The following is a 20,772-nucleotide window of genomic DNA, read 5'->3' on the forward strand; positions in this document are numbered from 1 at the left end:
CTGTGATTTTTCAAGCCATAAGCTTTCTTCGATCGAAAACTTTTCAAGATTTTTCTTTTCTTGTGCTTTCGTTTCTTATGTTTTTCTTTGTGTTGAATTTTCTCTACTTCATTTGAATTTAAATCATTTCCACTATTATTGTTTGAACTTGGTCGCCGAATGACGGCGTAATTATTTTCGATACTGTTAACTTGATAATCATCTGCAAAGTTTTCAAACAATTCGAAATTAAAATTTTCCATTAAAATAGATAAAAAGATCATTTTTGCCAGAACTAAAAGCATAAAGAATGCGTTAATACTGAGAAACGGTCTACACAACTTTTGCTGTAAAAAATTTGAAACTGTCGAATTGCATTCATTTGCGGAATAGAAAGTGCATTCCGAAAAACTAGAATCACTTATGAGAGTAGGAAGCTCGTTCATTTTTCCATCTTCCAAATTATTCTGAGATGTGAAAATTTCCTCTAACTGAAAATCATCCCAGTTCTTTATGTCATCCCAGTAATATTCATTAATAAATCTATCATCCGATTCACTTTCTGGTTTGTCTCCCGGAAAACACATTTCTTCCCTGTTCGTAATTAATCGAAGATTGTTACATCCTCCATTTTTCGTGTATTGCGCTAAAGAATTTGGACAGGTGGTGATTCCAGGAAGCAGAAACCAGACGAGATTTAAAGTGAACACGAGTCGGAATGCCATTATTTTAATAATATCAAGATGATAGACAAACTGAACTCAAGCTAACAGAATTCTCTGGCACCTTTCGTTGTTAAGTATTATAAAATTTCAGATTGTTGAAAAACAAAAGGAATCTATAACAATGAAAACAATTTAGAATACTTTATAAATTAAATCGTATCTAGATATATTATCATTAATTATATAATACTATTTTCAAGATGTTTATTTTGAAGATTTATAATGTCATTAAAATTAAAAAAATAAACTGAAAGGGCTTTTTTAATTTCGAATTAAATTAATTTTTATTGAAGTAAATAAAAATGGATTATTTTTTGTGAGGAGAGAATATTTTTCTTACAAAATGTTGATATTTTTAATATTATAATTTTATTAATCTTTCGATTAAATATTTTTAAAAAAAAAGTTCAAAGTTTTACCAAATGATATCGTAAAACTTTATTATCTAAAGAAAATGATAAAATTCCTTGAAAAATGTTCTTATCTTTAAGTAACTGCACGATCTCATTAAATATAGTATTTATGAATTTATAATTCATATCAAATAATTGTATAAAACTGCGAGCCAGATGGTCTTCCAGATGGTGCCATATAGTAAGCTTTAAAGTTGTTTATGCGTGCCAAATTTTTAGACTTCGAATAACGATATTTAAAGAAATTAAACGATATGCTTTAATTAGAATAAGTGTAAAAAGGCTGGCTGAAAAAAGGATGATCGGATGAAAAACCGAAAGGATGATTGAAAAGGACAGATGATAAATCGAAATTGTATGATATGTTACGTGCCAGATGATTTCTCCTTACGATGCCATTTTGGGCACGCGTGCCATAGATTCGTCACCCTGCACTAGGTGATCCGAGATCGAATCGGGCAAGCAACCTAGAGAATTTTTCGGATGTGGTACTGTACGTCGGGCCCCGTCCCTCACCACCCGGAAACCCCATGCTGAGCCTAGTCGAACCCACGAAAGGGTCTCTCGGTGCTCACAGGGCGGAATAATAAAAAAACAAAAATATTTTTTCTATTAAAACTGCTATCTCATTAAATTTCAAAACAAATATTTTGAAATTTAAAAATATTTCCCAAGTAACTAATGCTAAAATTAACTTTTATAAGTTCAAATTCATGCTTAATGTAAATTCGTTCGATTATTAATGAATTATATTTAATTATTACGCTAGTTAACAGTTTTCACGAATAAAAATATAATGTAAAATACTTTACGGTGCATACGTAATTATTGTATTTTATCAAGCATAACGTTAATATGCATAATTGCGTGCACAAACGTCATAATAACTATTTTTAAATTTTTAATCTTCAACGATTACGTACAATTACATTTATCGAAACCGCGATTATATTGTTTTATGACGTCTTTCGTTAACTAAGAAATTATAATATGAAGAATTTTATATTTTTCCTCGGAAATTAAATGTAAGAGTACAATAAATTTAAGTGTATTTCAGTTTTATTGCGTTTAAATTTAAGTTATGGAATTTACAGCGGTAAAGATGTAAAACAATTCAACAGATAACACCATTCTACTGTATTTTAAAAATAGCACAGAACTGTATTACGATATAAAATAAAATTTAAATAATTTTAAAATTTATAGAACGTACACGAATTTATTTATAAGCATTTAAAACCATTAAAATAATCGCCATATTTTTACGTTAGTTTCGACCGCAAAGGCGTAACAATCGCCATCTTAAGCTTCCGCGCCGAAAACTACCGGTTGTCACGGAAACAGTCTGACATTACGTCATAAGGCGTTTGCACGAGACGTATAAAAGTGCATTTAAAACTCTCGTTCCATTTAGCGCGCTCATTTAGAGAGAGAAACGAGAATCATGAGCAAGCCAAAAGTTTTCGTCACAAGACCCGACGTCCCCAAAGAAGGGATCGATCTACTTAAAGCAAAGTAAGATTTTTTTACATTATCGTATCGAATTTTGACATTTAAATGTCAATTTTATTACAAAAAAAAATCACCACGTGGAGGCGAGAAAGCCAAGGCGAAGCTATCAAAACGGACGATGTCTTAACAATATCGATATTGGCAAATGGATAAAATGATTAATTTGTTGAGAAAGAATGCAAAACCGAAAGGAGAAATGAGCGATTTTAAACGGGCAGGGAAGATCACCCCGGAAAAGCAAAGGTCAAATGAAGGTCAAGTGAAGGTGAAAAGGCAGACTGTCTGAGAACAGAATTTGGATCAGACCGTTACTCCCCGTTATCCTTTCCCCTCCATCATTTCCTCCGTTTCATTCATTAATTGATCTTTTAAATTTACTTTGTTATTAAAATATACATATATTTTAAAAACGTTTCCGTGTTTTAAAACGTTTTATAAATTTTATGAGGGCGTCTGACGTAAAAAATGCCACGTGATCAACTCGATGCTTAAGTCGAAACGTTTTATATTATATAGGTTAATAACGTTTGTTATACGTAATATTTTGCTGGTACGAGTATATTATTAGTAATTTATATTTTACATTTTAAAGTGAAAAATTTTTAATGTTTATTACATACCTTAAAACCTGTGTAAGCTGGAATCGCACGGTACCGAATATTTTTTCCGATTTGGCAGGTTCCGTTTTGGACAGGTTTATATACTTATTATATAAACCTGTCCAAAACTAGTAAACATATAATAATAAACATTAAAAGTTTTAATGTTTATTATTTTACGTATATATACAGACTTGTGAAGATGTAAAAATATACATTAAAACACACACATTTTTTGAAAATGTATGCTTTAATATATATTTTTACAGTTCAAAAAGATTTTATTTATAAATATATTAATTAACATACCATTTAAATATAAGTTGAAGTTTAATAAATTATTCTAAATCATTTAACTTGAGTTTTTTTAAATAAATGAATAAATATAAAAATTTTAAGTTTGGGTTTAAAATATTTCAAATTTCCTGTTTTGTGTCTTCAGGAAATTTTTAATGCAGTTCATTACCTCACTGAAAAATTCTAAACTTCCTGTTCTGATGCAATAGCATAATTTATGGCATTGTGTATGTCAGAAATACAATTGCAGAGGAAATACTTTTCGCTTTACAATGTTTTCTCAGTAAATTTGCAATCGTACATGAGAGGGGAGTGTACTGTTTATTATCTAATTTATAATTCTATAAAATTATTTAATGGAGATAAAAATAGTATTTAATTATTTTATAAAATTAATGATAATGAAAAATTTTATTAATATTTATAAATTTATTATTTGTTTATTTTAATCTTCAGACGGATTGGTTTTGTCGATATAAAGGACGGTTTAAAGTCTGAAGTATTATCTTAGAAAAATAACGCTAATTTACAACCTTTAGTACGGTACATCATAATGTCACGGTCGTTGCCATTATCAGTTTGTCTATGAACATCTGTCAGACTCGAACTTCTAAAGTTTATAAAATTAATCACGGATGCGATAATAGTTTATAAGTACTAAAAACGGGTCACTATTTTATTGTAAAATATGAACATTTTTCAAGTGTTATCTGTTAAGAAGTTTACAACCTTGAATAGACTAAACGTTTTGTAGCCTGTGCCAATTGCACGTCCTTCCCTAGAACAACCTTGAGTGTTATAACCTTGCCACTGATTTAAAGTCACCTCTTTATCGTCTTCAATTAACCAATTTTTCTATTTCAGTTAGGTCATATGTGCATTCCGTATCGATAATATTTGAGGCCTTCTAAAGTATGTAAAATATTCTTACACGGGTGATGAATATGGCATTTCGTATATTTTAAAGAGACGTGGCTTTTTGTATTGAGTATACACTATTGTTTCTTTGCAAAATACACAGGACATTAATAAAATCAAGCCATTATGTAATTAAAAGAATTTATGGTCATGAAATTCATTAAAAGGTTCATTGTTTTCTGTTTTAAATGTTCAGATATGACGTAGAAATCTACGATCAACACGCACCCATCACCCATGAAGCCTTATTGAAAGGAGTGAAAGGTGTAGATGCCTTATATTGTCTTCTTACTGACAAGGTTGATAAAGAAGTAATTGAAACTGCCGGTGAGTCTAGACGTATTGTTTAATTGAAAATCATTCACCCATAAAAACAAAACTAATTTTAAACGTTATAAAATTGTATAATATATTATAAATATTCGAAAGTATAGATTAAGGTAGAAAGTTTTTAAAAAAGAAAAAAAAATGTATTTATCCAACTTATCTAAGTACTTAGTATTAAGTAACGTCAGCGGATAGTCAACAGAAGAAATCGATACCGTCTACAGTCTGTCATTGCTCTCTCCTTTTAACGATCCATAAGATAGAATTATGATTTCGGAAATAATATAAATTACAGTATATAACTTTTATTATTTTGATGATAATTTAGAATCATTGATTTAATGCATAAATATTAAAGCAATGTATAACTTTTTAAAATGCTTCAATTAGGACCTCAGCTGAAGATAATTGCAACGATGTCCGTGGGTTACGACCATATTGATATCCAAGAATGTAAAAATAGGTACATATTTTTGGCTTAGAAATCATAATAAAAATAATAATTGGATATTTATCGATTTATAGTCCGAAAAAAATATATATAACAAACGAAAAATATATTTTTTAATAGAAATATTCACGTTACCAACACTCCCGATGTTTCTACCGACTCCGTAGCAGAAATGACAGTTACACTTTTGTTGGCTTCTGGAAGAAGACTGATGGATGCCGCTTCTGCAATCAAAAAGTATTCTATAAGTGAAAGATGAAAATATTTGTTTCTATAAGATTTAAATTTAAAAATATATATTATCTACAGGGGAGAATGGATTTATGCTTGGAGTCCTGTTTGGTTGTGTGGACAAGGCTTGACTGATTCAGTTGTAGGCATTGTTGGAATGGGAAGAATAGGTAAGCTTTTCCCACGAGTTCAAGCATTGAACTCATGAGAATTACTCATGTTGAAGCGCAATTTTCTTTTGTAATTTATTAGGACAAGCTGTGATGAAGAGGCTTTTGCCTTTTGGTGTTAAAAAGGTATTATACTACGACGTCTTTCATCCAATTAAACCAGGTACAAAATTTTTTGCAACGACTGACATTAATTTATTAGTTCTTTTTAATAAACTGGAAAGTATTTTGTAGCCGAGGATATGGGAGCGCAATATGTTACTGTAGAAGAATTATTGAAACAGTCCGATTTCGTCGTTGCAATGTGCAATCTTTCCGATGAAACAAAAGAGATGTTCAATGCCAAAGCCTTCGGTTTAATGAAACCTACGGCAGTTTTCATCAATACTAGCAGGTACCAATGATTATATTGCTTTTTGAGATATTTTTTCCTTCCTTTTACTTTAACATCTGTTCCGTTTTTATAGGGGAGGTGTAGTACATCAAGATGATTTATACGATGCATTAAAGAACGGAAAAATCAGAGCTGCCGGAATCGATGTAACTGTACCAGAACCTCTACCTTCGGATCATAAATTATTGACTCTACCGAACCTAAGTAAGTGTTATCCGGAAATTTTCTAAAATCACTAACTTGTAAAACAAAACCTAAGTTATTCCATGCCTGTGTTTATAGTTGTTACTCCACATGTTGGAAGCGCAGAGATGTCTGCTAGGATTAAGATGGCCACCATGGCAGCTGAAAATATTATTAACGTCATAGAAGGAAAACCTCCTAACACTCCAATTCGCATGCCATAAGAAAACTATGCCTTAATTTCTCGCTTTGAGAATGCATTTATTGTTAAAACATGTCATCAGTTAAATTGTTGAAAAATCTACCCTATCGTGTTAGTAAATTTGAATCAAAAGAAAAATCTTTTTCTATAATTCGATGTTCTGTCACATAATAAAATTTACCTCATATAGATTATTTTCAATGCTATTGATTCAGCATTTTAAAAAAATATATTTCATGTAATACATCACGTATCAATTTAGAAACTTTTTTATTTAGATGCACGTAAAATGCATTAAACCTTTCACTTTAAATTGCTAAGAATGAGATTATATTAGAACTTTGACCGTCCATTTGTCCGTGTGTATTAATTTAATATCTAGAAAATCATTTCAGATAAAAACGTTAAAGTTTAAAATTAATTTTAACCACAAATAATGTAAGAATTTTCATATCTTTTGCTGAAAAATTGAAAATGTACAAAATTAATTAAATATTTTCTATAATATATTTATTGGATTTTAGGTATGTTTTTAAATTGTTTAATATTGAAATTATTTTAAAGAAATTTGAAGCTCTGACTTGATTACTACTTTTATGATTAATGTTTAAATCACCAACTTTTAGTGGTCACTAAACTGTTATTTTAAAAAGCAATTTTACTAGGACTATTCTGCAAAGATTGAACAAACAAATTTTCAAAGTTAAAAATTCTGAATTTGTAGGTAAAAAGAATTGTGAGAAGAAAATACTTCAGGAATCTTAAGTAATTTATAACTTTTTGTGCAATATATTATTGAAATTTGATAATATATCCGTGAAGAGAGGTATACTCTATATTCATTCAATGAGAATTTTAGACGAGTAAAGGCCGTTTTTCAAAGAAAAATTCATTTTATGCTTTTTTTCAAACACTAAATAATGCTAAAATGTCTTTTCGAAATTTTAATTTTTTGTAATAATAAATCATTTCGTTCCATTTGATAAGTTTTAAACGTTTATATTCACCTTTCCTATACATAATTTTTTTTAACATTTTAATATACAAAATATCTATGAAATGTTTCTTAAATAGAAAATTCGGATAGGTCCTATCTGAATTTCCATAATCAGAAATTGAGTCTTCAAGGCTGATGTAAGGTTAAACTTCTATATAATATCTGAGAAATATAGGAAAATTTTATATATAATTTTTTTCTAAAATAACAATTGTCGGTGCATATGGAGAATTATTTTTCATTTTTCTTCAAAAAATAAACTTAGAAAAATTTCGAAAAAACTCCAATGATGTAGTCTTTCAAAAGCAAACCTCAAAAAGTGTTTTCTCAATTGGAAAATCTTTTACAATTTAAACATTTGTATGAATAGAAAGAAAATATTTGACTTTAAATTATTAAATTTTATTGGTTTATAACTGACATTATTAGAAAAACTACGTTTTTGTTATTTTTTTAGATAAAGTAGCTCAGAAATAATTTGCACCAGTGTGATGATGCATTTTTTTTACATTATAATTATGAAAAAATTGCTGAAATTTTACTACAAATCACATATTTTGTAATGACAGGATTATTAAAAAGAATGATTAAGACCGAAATTAAAAGGTTACGTACAGTAAGTTGCTTACATATTAATTAAATTGTGATTAAGTGCAATTTTTGATGGCTGCCGAAATTATAATGTATTTAGATCATTCTTTCGGCTTTAATAAACGTGTCTGTTAATAGAAAAACTTCACATTTTCAACCGATTTTAATCAAAAATATTAATCCAGACGAAGATACATAATATTATTTATAATTTTAGTTAATAATATTTTCGAAAATGTAATTAGATATATATTGAATGATAGAATAGTGTTATAAAATATTTAAAATTTGATTTAATTAAAATATTTACATTTTCCCTTCTGGAATTACTCTTTATGACGATTACAATTTGAAAATTCTGTGTGTATTTTTAACAGAAAACGTTAATTAATCAAAATTTTATTGAATAAATATTGTATTTTATACTGTCTATTTTTGTTGTAATTATTACACTAAAAAATAAGATAAATCACAATATAAATACGTGAATACATAGAAAAATTCGAGTGAAAATTGTTCATTAAAAGTTTTTGATTTCTCTTTGAAAAACACAAGTCTCTAAAGATCATTTTTATACGGTTTCACATCTATCTCGCAAGTGATAATATAGAAGTAAATGCGAGAAAGAAACCCATGATAATTTAATCTAAATACATTGAAATATTTACACAATTTTTTTTATTGTAAATAGTATCGTGAGGATTTCGGTTCATGTTCAGGAGATGCGATATTCTAGTCATTAAAAATTTATCTGGCGGGCTATATTATTAAATTAGTACAATGTCTTCAATTTATAGAAATAGCTTAAATATCTTGTGGATAAATGCAGCTGAAAAATTATAAATACAATAGGACATAATTATACTATGAATAATCAAACGATGCAATAATACCGACAAGAAATTTCGTCAACCATACGTGTAGCAAAACTGCAAATCCTCAGAATTGAGAAAAAAATTAAACTTATGTAAAACTTTTCATTAGGAGATAATATGATTTTTTATTTTGCAGAATTTATTTTAAATTCAAATATTCTCTACGGACTTACGGATTATTTGAATTTAAAATAAATTAAGCTACGAAAATCTGTTTCTTATGAAGTGAAAAATCTAGCAACGAGTTGCGTAACTTTTCTGGCTTTTATAAGATTTTAAAAATAACATTTGTTTTATTCATCAAAATAAATGGCACCACATACAATTTTAGTTATAAGATTTATAAAAACTTTTGCTGTTTTATAATAATTAAAAATATATAAAGACTTAATTTTGAGGGTAGAGATAAGTTTTATAAAACACTATAAATGCTAACAAGTAAAATCTATGTCCGACTTTTCGCGAGATATATCACGTGACTATCTTCTATCTCCATCCCCTTGACCTTTTACAACCAAAATTTAATAGTTTCAATGCCCCTTATATACGAGCTACCGTGCCATATTTCGTTTCTTTATCCTGAGATATTAAGCGAAACAGACGCCAACAAACACAAACACATACATACATACATATCCATAAAATTTTTTTGCCGTGTTTTTAACTTTTTTGGGTTGAGAGGTCTCAAAATGTAAGATTTGGACAACTTGGTGAGTCAAATTTGACACGATTTCATTACTTTCACTTGTTATGTAACAGCCGGGAAAGTAAGAGGTTAATTTTCCTTGGCACTGAAAAGTTTAAGCAGCGCCAAATAAAGAATTTAAGCTTTAAGGATATTGTTAAGGATATGGCACATCATCGCGAAAAATTTGCACTTTCGGATGGCCGCGCGTTTACACTTGTACGTACAGCACAATCTTGATAATCCGGCAGTTCGATACTTCTACGCATCCAGTAATCCGACACCAGTCGACTCCGAATATTACCGGTATTGTTGTCAAGTCGTGCAAGCTTACGCTAAATTTAATCTCCTTAATCCGATAGTGTTCCGATCGGTCAAAAAAAAAAAAAAATGATGCCCAACATTTTTACATTTTTGGACTCGGGAAGGACACCTTGAAATGTCGAGAAATGCAAAGAAAAAAAATCGGGTTTTTTTTATGTATGGAAGTTATTGTGTATGTATGAATGTATGTGTGTGGGTGGGCACGATTTGTTCATCCTGTTTGAAGCTTAATAACTCCTGTGCTTTTTGTCGAAAATTTTTTGAAATTTTGTAGGGAGGTTTGTGTATTAAGAGAATTGATTTATTAAATTTTGGTAATTAAAGGTCGAGGGGTAGGGAGATAGAAGGGAACGTATGTATCTCGAGTATGGTCAGACTTAATGACTTTTTATTTTACTCGTTATTACCATTTACAAATTTACAATTTTTTATAAACTCATCCCTACCTTCAAAACGAAGCTTTTTGCATTTTATAATATAGCGATACCTCGGTTTTCATTGATAATCCGTCCGAAATAATTGGTGAAATCCGAAACCGACGAAAATCAAGGCAATTATTTCCATATGAATCAATGTAAATCCAATTAATTCGTTCTAGACACTCCAAAATACATACCAAAAACACATTTTATAGAGAATAAATATAGTGTTTAATACTAAAAACAATAAGAAATGAATATAAAAGACTAATATGATGGCTTCGGTAACAGAATCACTAACTGATTTTGATTTATCCAAATTAATAACTGTTCGGCATCTTCAATTATTTGCGATCTCTGTTTCGTTAGAACATTCACGCCTTTCGCTACATCACCCTCCTTTATTACTTCCTTTTTCACCATAATGGCACTTATCCTGGATGGCGATTTCAGCAATCTTAACGCCGCTCTAGTATTTTTCAATGATTTCCTTCAACTCGATCGTGTTCCTGACCTCCTTCGAAGGGCTGCTGGCTCTGGAAACTTTTTTCGGCCCCACGATGGAGCTAAAAGGAAAGGAAAGCAATGGAATTGTTTGCTAGATGCGCGGGGTAATGCTCACACAGCAAGAAACAACGCACACTGAGCAGGAAAACGCTTGGATCGCCCTCTGTTTTCGCAAAATTAGCAGCGAGGTCATGTGGACCCGCGGACGAAATCCGAGGCAACCAACGAAAACGAGACAAATTTTTCGTGGAAAAATTCGACGAAAACCGAAACCGACGATAACCGAAGTCAATGAAAACCGAGGTATTACTGTAGTTAAAAACAGTTTTTAATAAATTACGATAACAGATGGCGCCACCAAATATTGCCGGGAAAGTTAATTTTTTAATAGGATAGCATAGGATAGGATGGATGGGATAAGGCATTGCGTACTTGGACGATCTGCCCTTTTTGGGAGTGCTTTCTATGGGAAGTGGACCTTATTTAGGTGCTAGACACGCGAGAAAACCCCAGAAAACTCCACGAGGCTAGCCACTTGTGGATAAATCCACGACCAGTGTTCAGTTTTATCTACGGGTGGGCACTATTTTCCCAACGCTTCGTCTTGGCTTGCGCCATCACCCAGACAATATTTTGAGTTCATTATTGAAGTTGAACTCAAAATATTGTCCATGTGTCTCAGATATATATATATATATATATTTCATTAAAGGTCAAGGGGGTTGGGAGATAAAGGGGATTGTGTGTATCTCAAAAGTTGAATGATATATATATATGTGGCGGCCTTAGAGCCGCAGCTGGAAATCCAGGTGGCGCTGGAGCGAGGATATAAAAACATGTGCAGGTCGTCCGCCATTATTCTTTTTACCTCTTCTCGGCTACTCTCCGCACTGTACCTGTACCTACACCTATACGTCGATCTCCTAACCGACCATCTTTTACTTGATAGTGTAAAACGAAATTTCTGTATATTGTGTAAATAAATCACATGATGAGATATATGACTTCAGGTGTTATATATTCCCAACCAACACATAATTAGGTGGTGCGTCGAACACCACATATATATATATGTATATCATTTAACTTTTATATCATTTATTTCAAATTAAAATACACTATATCATAATTAAATGGTATAATCAATAATATTCGAGATTTATTTGAAGAATTACGTTATCGTTTATCCATCGATGTTTCTTATAGACTAATATATAATGAAAGTAACAAAGCAAGCCAAACAAATTAGTTTTTCTGTGAAAATGTACACCGTCTAATGCAGTTTGTACAAATTATCATTAATGGAAAATGTGTAGACCCGTAAGAAAATCAAATAAAATAGAATAGATATTCACTGTGACAGTAGTTGCAATCAGTTTTTTTTGACTAATGGTGGGTGTCCGCAGAAAATTTTCAAGGATGGGAGCCAAAGCTGGGAGACTAATAATTACACCAATAAATTTTTATTTCATTTTTTGGGGTTTTACTTTGTGTGGAATTTTTTACTCGATCCCAAAGAAGGGCGATTGTCCCGTTTGCTTCCGTGTATGTAGTTAAAAGGATGCAAAGTGATGGCGGGTGTCGCTTTCAGAATTTTCGTGTGATTAAAAGAAATCGACTGGAAAAACTTAGAAGAAGGATTTAAAGAAATACTTAACAAGGAAAAAAAAACAAAGTAGGATTAAAATACAAGTACAGAGACAAAAGTGAAAGAGAATAAAGCAAACAGCTGAAATAAAAAAAATTATTAAAGGACTTAAAAAGCTGCCAGGCATCAGGTATTGACTTAATTCTTGCTTTTTATAAATGTTTGTTTGCATTGCCATTGAACCAGAAACTTTTTGTCACACCGTACGATATTTTGTGTCATTTTTGTTTTATTTTCTTATTACCGCATCTTCTGTCCTATTTGCTAAACCGCTTACGAAATTTTCTTTATTCTTCTTACTGCATTTCTTCATTTTTTCTTCACTCTTTTACATTCTTTAAATAGTTCTTTCCTCTTCCATTTCTTGCAGTTTTCATTTATCTTCCCACAATCCAGAGTTTCGCTTTGCACTTTTTTCTATTTTATTATTTACCGAGTAGTGGAAGTGTTTAGTTACATTGTAAATTCGAAAATTTCTTTACTACTTTCGTAACAAATCTCTTTTATTATTTCGCAAAATCTTTGTTTTATTGTTTCTAGAATTCGATGGTATCTTCTGCGGTTTTTTATTCATTTTAATTTTATATTTTTGTACGTAACACTACAAACTCTTGGAAATTCCGCTGTGGTTCTCCGAAAGAGGAGAAGGATTGGGCAATGACACAAAACTAATCTCCGCAGTATCTTTTAATAAAAGAAAAATAATATAACTGAAGAAACTATCATAAACGAGTTAGCTGCTTGCTTTTATCCTTATAGAGTTTCATAGAAAGCGGTTTCCTGGAAGTCAATGCATTAATTAATATTGTTTTTGTTGATAATTCTCCATAAATTTTTTTCGAGCAACTCAAAATTATAATTACGTCCTTTGTTATGCAAGTGTCTTTTCATTATTTCCAATATTCTCGTATGTAGGCCGATATAATCTTTGTTTTTAGGAAATCTGCTGAGAAAGATCGTTCAGTAAATTAATTAAAAATTATACTCGAAAAAATTAAAATTATAATTAACTACGAGCAATTATTTATTGTGACATCGTCACAATTCCGGATTGCAATTTTTAATCATACTTTTAATTTACTTAACTTAAAATATCCCCTTGGCAATGCCCTTGTGTTTAGTTGCCTTATCTCCATTAAACCACGTAAAGAACGTAAGTAAAACGTATCTGTAATAAGTAAAATTGGTTCAACTTCGACAGGAATAAAAATTTGAATACTGTAATATTTCTTATTTCACATTAGAGGAATTTTTCATAATAGCTAATGCGGTATCTAAAATTAGGCTAAAATATGTGTGATGGTAGAAAAGTCCATTTCTTTAGTTTAATAATAAAATAAAACAATAAATTTTCGTGATGTGCGAGAACACATTTTAACCGGAAGACCTTTCCGGTTGGTTAGCAGTCTCCAATCAAACCGGATGTGGCGCCATTATTTTCTTTGTAGCTTGGGAGAGTTTCAAGACATTTTCAAGCCTTTTCGATTTCAAATTTTGTCGTAGAGTGCATATATTTAGGTAATAATAATAATAATAATAATATATATATAGGCCTACTAATTCAGTCATTCCCTGATTTTGTTTGTATTTGCTGCTGTTTGACACATTAAGTAAGGCGATATTAGGCTAGGAGATCTCTTTGTTTGTTGTAATATGACTTCCACTTAATAGAGCGGTTGTGGTGCAACCTCGCTAATTTAATCCACGATGTATTTTTATTATTAGCAACATTTGGATCGAGAGCGATCCAATTTATTTTTTAAAACTGCTTCATCAATAAGAGATATTCAGAAAGAATTGATTCTTTTAAATAAGCTAATTTGTTTTATTGCACGAACGAGCCAAGATATTTATATATATAATTTTTTAACTTTAAAATGTATTTATTTTCGGACAAGTTTAATACCAAATTCTAGCAAAGTTGTCGACCTGTGTATACGATCAATAAAAGCAAAATCAACACGATTCTTCGCCGGATATTCGATCCTAAAGTTCACGCCACGTCACTTCCGATTATCGAATATTATCTTCGATTGACCCCGCCGTAAAACGATAGTGGTGGTCACGTGACTGTAGTTCCCCCAGCTTGTCTTCTATACTTCACGAGTAGATTGGGGATGAGAAAGGAAAAACTTTAGATAGGACAGTACAACGCATCTTGATCTAAAAAGTTTGTATTTCCTCTAACTTTAAATTTTCATTTATTTTATTATAATTCTAGAACTTAAAAAAAGTCACGTAACTCTTTCGGATGCTTTAAATTAATAGGAATAATCAAATCAATAAATCATTCCTGAAATTAGACTGCATCAATTGACTCGAATCATAGGGGAGAATTACTTTGCCTAGTGAAATACGCTGTTATAAAGTATATATAAAAAAATTAAACAAACATAATTATTATTCTTATTTTAGTATGTGTTAAATTAATGTTCAATTAACTTCGGTATAAGAAATTTATTTTCTTACATTGATTATTTTCAAATTATATTTAGCATCTGAAGTCTACGTAGCAAGAAGGGAAAAAGTATATAACTTATGTGTTATCGAACAAATTATTGTGTTTCTAATCGGTTTCTACAGGAAATTATCACACTTCGATAACAGTTTAGTGCTCATTTGACGAAAATTTTACTAACATGGCAAAAGTATTCGTAACCAGATCGGATTTTCCAAGCAATGCCATAAAATTACTACAAACGAAGTAAGATTTTTCATTATTTATTACAATTAATTATTATATTTGCATTAAAATCTGACGTCACAATCACGTTTAACGTCATTAACATAAAGAATCTCAATTTCTTTCTAAGATGCGAGGTTGTTAGCTACGACCAACCCCGACCCTGTCCTAGAAAGAACTTTCTCGAAGGAGTCAAAGGTGTGGATGCTATTTTTTGTATATCTACGGATATCGTCGATTCGGATATATTAAATGCTGCAGGTATATCTCGTTCTTTCTCATATTTTACATATTTGGCATTCGTTTTACTTAAAAATACATCGGATTAACTTTTAGGAAAACAACTGAAAGTGGTTTCGACTATGAGCGTTGGTTTCGATCACATAGACGTGGGCGAATGCAAGAAAAGGTACTAATAATCGATATCAACGCGTAAAATCGATAATACGAGATTAAACTGTTATATTTTTAAGTACTTTAATTGTTCTAGAAATGTTCTTGTTACCAACGTTCCTCACCTAAGTACGGATTCGGTTGCAGAATTTGCATTAGGTTTACTATTAGGAGTGGGAAGAAGAATCGTAGAAGCTTCATCCGCAATCGCCAAGTAAGAATTATTTAATTTAATAAAGGGCGATTCTTTGTTAGAACACTGTTCGTAAATAAGTCCGATCATTCACTTAAGTAACCTCCCTCTATCTTCCCACCTCTTGACATTTAACCACCAAAATTTATTACTATCGATACCCCTAACAACCGGGAAAGTAAAAAGAAGGCAAACAAACGCGCAAAAAAAGAGAAAATCATTTACAGAAAATGTATTTCTTGATCTCCAGAAGATAGAGAATATATTTTTGTCTACATTTTAGGGGGAAGTGGACCGAAAAATGGAGTCCTACTTGGTATTGCGGAAAGGGACTCAAAAATGCAACAGTAGGTATTGTGGGAATGGGAAGAATCGGTAGGATTTTTAAATAAAACGTCATATTATTAATCTTTTACGTAGTCATGCTTTACGAAATTTATTTTCTTTATGTTCAAGGACAAGGAATTTTGAAGCGAGTTATACCATTTAATGTGAAGAAAGTACTCTATTACGATGTTATACATCCAGTCGAACAAGGTAAGTGGATATTTCTATATTATTCGGGGATATTTTCATTGTATTCGTCTTACGGGAATTAAAACTTTAAATATTTTTACAGCCGAAAATTTAGGAGCCGTTTATTCTTCTTTCGAAGATTTATTAAAGGAATCCGACTTCGTTATTGCTAGTTGCATACTTTGTGACGGCACACGAGAAATATTCAACGCCACTGCTTTCGATTTGATGAAATCTACGGCCGTTTTCATTAATGTCAGCAGGTAAGATACTTTTTTTATTTATTTTAAAAATACTTTTTTATATTGTAAAATATATAATATTTTCTAATCCAGAGGCGGAGTGGTTCAACAAGACGATCTCTATAATGCTTTAAAGAATGGAACAATCCGAGCCGCGGGATTAGACGTGATGGTTCCAGAACCTCTACCAAAAGACCATAAATTGGTTTCCCTTCCTAATATAGGTGAGAGTGAATTAGAAAACGCTTCCTCGGAGGCCTGACTACGGGAAAATGGCCTATTTAGGGAAGAAAACACGAAACATTCCATGTGGCCAGCCCGTTGGCCAGGCGCGAAACCACCACCGGTGTTCGGTGGTTTAGTGGGCTGAAGAGTAAAATAGAATATAACAAATAATCGAAACAGTTAATATGTCCTTATTATTTTAAAAATATTTTTAAAAATCCAACGACGAGTTGCTTAACTTTCCCGGCAACATTTGGTGGCGCCATCTGTTATCATATTTTATTTTAAAACTTTTTATATTTTTAATTATTATAAAATGTCAGAAAGTTTAATTTTGAGGGCAAGGATGGATTTTATAAAAAAACGTAAATGCTAATAACGAGTAAAATTGTCATTAAGTCTGACCCTACTCGACATATGACACACGACCGTCATTATCTCTCCACTCCTTCGACCTTTAATCACCAAAATTTAACAGCATCAATCCCCCAAACACACATATCACCCTGGAAAATCTCAGAAATTTTCGTTTCAAAACACCAAAATGACGTTCCAACACCATTGTCAAACTTCTAGGCTTACAGATGGCGGCGCTCAACGTTGGACGTTCACGTTTTAGAGATGAAAACTTTGGCCACAAGCTCTCTATTTCTTAATTGAACGCTCTTGTCTTTCGTTACAATTAAAGCATTGAAAATATGTTTTATTATCAATATGTATTTTTTTTCTATTTATATTTAAATATATTCAAAATACAACATTGACAAAAATTACAATAAGCACAAGTCTATATTCTACAATATTAATTTTTTATTTAGAAGTTTGCTTTGTTGAGCAATAATATTAATGACATCATCAGAATGTATTTCGTTTAAAAAATCCTTCTCCACTGACATTAACACGAAGGCTTCTAGATTTTCTTGCGAGATACTTATAAGTATCTTAGCCTGCTTTTAATTAATTTTAACATAGAAAAGCTTTGTTCACCGGACACTTGTGTTACAGACATAGATAGCAGATATTTGTATGCTTGACCAAGTATAGAATAAGCGCCACTTAACATGTTATATCTGAATAATATATTATAACAACAAATAGAGCAATTTTTGCAAGCAATGCAGTAAGAGGATAAAATCGCATCTTTATTAGTTTCTACTTGATCATCAGTAGAATGTTCATTTTCGTTTAATTTTATAAAAGTTTCATTGACATTTTCCTTTAAAATATTCCATGACGATTTAAAATGTTGCAATTCTGAAATAATATTGTGTTGAGTAGCTACTGGATTAAACTGTATTAAAATACTGCTTAATTTTTGAAATGCGTTTTCAGGAATATTTAGTGATGGTCCCGTAAATTTTGGTCTAATGTGCTTTGAACTCGCTGTAAGATGACAGTCGAACTCTCCCCGGTTGCTCTCTCTCCCACCTTCCCTGATCTAGATCGAGGACGTGTGAATTTGGTCCGGGAATGCGACAATTAAATCGTCTTACACTCGTTCCTGTTTACGAAATAAATCATCGATTTATTAGCTTTAGCTCGACAACCAGTTTCCCATTGGAGAGGGGGTGAGGTCCCGGCCTCACACTACAAAATAGATTATTTTTAATTAAATCGTTTGGAATACAGAGAAATTATTATTGAATAACATTTTTTACTTGCCTAAAATAAAGGAAATAATATAAGTGGCCATTAAATTTGTTATGACTACAATCATTGCTTTGGTGGCTAGTTACAAAACTAATAACGTGCATTTCTATAGTTTAGCATTAAGATTCATAGGAGTGGTGAACAGTTTCTAGCAATGTAAACAAATGATCAATTTTCTCTGTTTAGAACAGCGTTTCTCAACCTCTAACGAATCGTCGCCCCCTTCACTCCAAAATTCCGATTCCGAGGGCCAAGGCTAACGCCAAATTCATACTGCATTGAATAGACTAGTCACTAGTGTAATGTTATTTGTTTAATTATTGTACGATATAACGAATAAAATATCTAATTATTCTTAATATAATGTTTTACTATATCGCCCAGAAAATTTTTTTCGCCCCCAAAATATAAATTGTTACTAATCGTCCCCTCAACATGGAAAAACGCCTACATGGGGCGATATCGCCCCCGTTGAGAAACACTGGTTTAGAAGGTAGTTTTGATTATTTTTCTTCTAGGATGCTTTCTGTTTGGGCCGAATCGAGCTAATGTAGTGTTTGACTCAGATCGGCCGAACTAATTTAACTTCGGATACGGGTAGCGCCGGGTAAAATGATACAGGCCTACACATACCTATATTATATCTAAAAACTGAAATTTACCTTACTTAACAAAAAAATAAATGAATTTTTTAAAATTAAACTTAACCAAACGGTACGTTATGTACATATTTAGAAAAAAACGGCCCATGTGGAATTTTCCACATTTTCCACATGGCCAGTCCGCCCCTGATAATTAATAATAAGTTTTTAAATGAAAATTTACATTAAAATGATAATGTATGCCGCGCAAAATAGTGTGCTACCGTATATATGCCGAGTTTCCGCAACTATAACAGGATAGTGTTCTGTACGTAACACACAAAAATATTATAATTATATAAGATGTATATAAATATTCTAGAATTTCTGTTGCAGTTCTTTCTCCTCACATCGGTAGTTCCGAAAGGGATCTCATTATTGAACAAGCCGAATTTAACGCAAGAAATATTGTAGAAGTTTTAGAAGGACGAGAACCACTAGCTCCAGTATAATTATCTTCAATTTCATTAGGAATAATTCAAGCCGAAAGAACCAAATGTGTTTATTATACTTAACGCAATTTCTGTCTTGTTTAGTTATTTTTTAAAATAATAAAAAGTTTTGTTCAAAATAGATTGTTAGTTATTACTCTTCGTCAACCAGTTTTTCAATCAACCAATTGTGGGCTTGCTAAATCAGCAATGGGTTTGTTTTTTACTCGTTCTACTACGGGACACTAAAAGAGCCTTTCTTTTTTAAGTGGGTTGTGCGAGAGTAGAGACCCATCGTATCCGAGACGCAAAAGTATCACCATTTATCAGAGTTATGCCATAATTGCACGTGTTTTCTTGTATTACGTCATATTTAATGTTAATTTTTTTAAATCAATTTTGTGTTACAATTGTACGAGGCACGCTCAATGAGAAACCGGAAAGATGACATTAAAAGTCTGGAGGGTGAGTAATAGAGTAGTAATTTTGGCAAACGAAACTTGGAGTCAGAGGCAACAGTAATTGCGACCTGCAACACTGTCGATGAGCGAGAACGTAAGACGACGGGCCAATAAAATGGCGGCGCCTCTCCGGTTTGCACCAAACAATAGCGGTGTAACGCTGTTCGATTTTTAGCAAAATCAAGTCGACATCCAAGTCATGTCGTATCTCACCATGACTTGTCGAGAGCAGCTCCCGAGGGCTTGGCTGCCCGATATATAAGCTAAGAAACCGAGGGCACCAGCTCTCTCTTTTGGCCCTGTTCTGTACATACATGTCAAATAAACGTGTAATGTGTTAAACCTTGTATCCATTTACTTCCTCAGATACTATTATTGAAATATTCTTGAACTATTCAGTAAGATGTATAAATTTATGGTTTGTGATTTATATAAGTTTATGAACACTAACTGAAGAGGGACGTATTGAGTCGGAAATGCATTTTAAGTGTTCTGTATAATATATTGTCAAAAAGAGCTGTATCTTATTGTAAATAATCATTAAAGATTTTGTAATTTAATTACCGTTCACCGGTGTGATAAGCCCTCGTGTATGTGTGTCTAATTGATATAGACTAACTAAGATTAAAACAATATTTTTAAGGGCTAAAAGCAAGATTGTTCAATTGAGACTGTTAATGTTCAATCGTTGGCCGCTGTCATTTATTACCTCAGGGACATCACATTTCACATATTTTCTTACTCGATCGAGCATATACTCCTTTGGTAATTTTGAATTATATATATATATATCAATTGATCATATTTAATGTAGTTTGTGAAGCTTACCTTTATCTTGAAATAATACAGAATGCACATTCCTTCTCAATTTGTTTTAGTCATTTGAAATA

The 20,772-nt window shown here is 31.5% G+C and overlaps 2 protein-coding genes across 4 annotated transcripts; both read left to right on the forward strand.

Moving 5' to 3' along the window:
* Window positions 1–2,470: 2,470 nt before the first annotated feature.
* Window positions 2,471–7,979, forward strand: LOC111634963 (glyoxylate reductase/hydroxypyruvate reductase-like). The gene is made up of 9 exons (XM_023379815.1): window positions 2,471–2,632; window positions 4,640–4,770; window positions 5,161–5,233; window positions 5,342–5,458; window positions 5,531–5,622; window positions 5,705–5,785; window positions 5,857–6,016; window positions 6,090–6,220; window positions 6,299–7,979. The coding sequence occupies exons 1-9, from the start codon at window positions 2,562–2,564 to the stop codon at window positions 6,421–6,423; spliced, it is 981 nt and encodes a 326-aa protein (XP_023235583.1). The 5' UTR covers window positions 2,471–2,561; the 3' UTR covers window positions 6,424–7,979.
* Window positions 7,980–13,950: 5,971 nt separating this feature from the next.
* LOC111634961 (glyoxylate reductase/hydroxypyruvate reductase-like) lies at window positions 13,951–19,701 on the forward strand. 3 transcript variants are annotated; one of them, XM_023379814.1, is made up of 10 exons: window positions 13,951–13,965; window positions 14,943–15,151; window positions 15,261–15,391; window positions 15,467–15,539; window positions 15,621–15,737; window positions 16,000–16,091; window positions 16,173–16,253; window positions 16,336–16,495; window positions 16,568–16,698; window positions 19,327–19,701. In XM_023379814.1, the coding sequence occupies exons 2-10, from the start codon at window positions 15,087–15,089 to the stop codon at window positions 19,440–19,442; spliced, it is 966 nt and encodes a 321-aa protein (XP_023235582.1). In that variant the 5' UTR covers window positions 13,951–13,965; window positions 14,943–15,086; the 3' UTR covers window positions 19,443–19,701. The 3 variants fall into 3 exon arrangements, with proteins under 3 accessions (XP_023235582.1, XP_023235580.1, XP_023235581.1); XM_023379812.1 differs by lacking the exon at window positions 13,951–13,965 and adding an exon at window positions 14,216–14,617; XM_023379813.1 differs by lacking the exon at window positions 13,951–13,965 and adding an exon at window positions 14,741–14,861.
* The last annotated feature ends 1,071 nt before the right edge of the window (window positions 19,702–20,772 follow it).

The sequence above is a fragment of the Centruroides sculpturatus genome, unplaced genomic scaffold (assembly GCF_000671375.1).
Source record: "Centruroides sculpturatus isolate CEXI.00-Female unplaced genomic scaffold, Cexi_2.0 scaffold909, whole genome shotgun sequence".
Taxonomy (NCBI): domain Eukaryota; kingdom Metazoa; phylum Arthropoda; class Arachnida; order Scorpiones; family Buthidae; genus Centruroides; species Centruroides sculpturatus.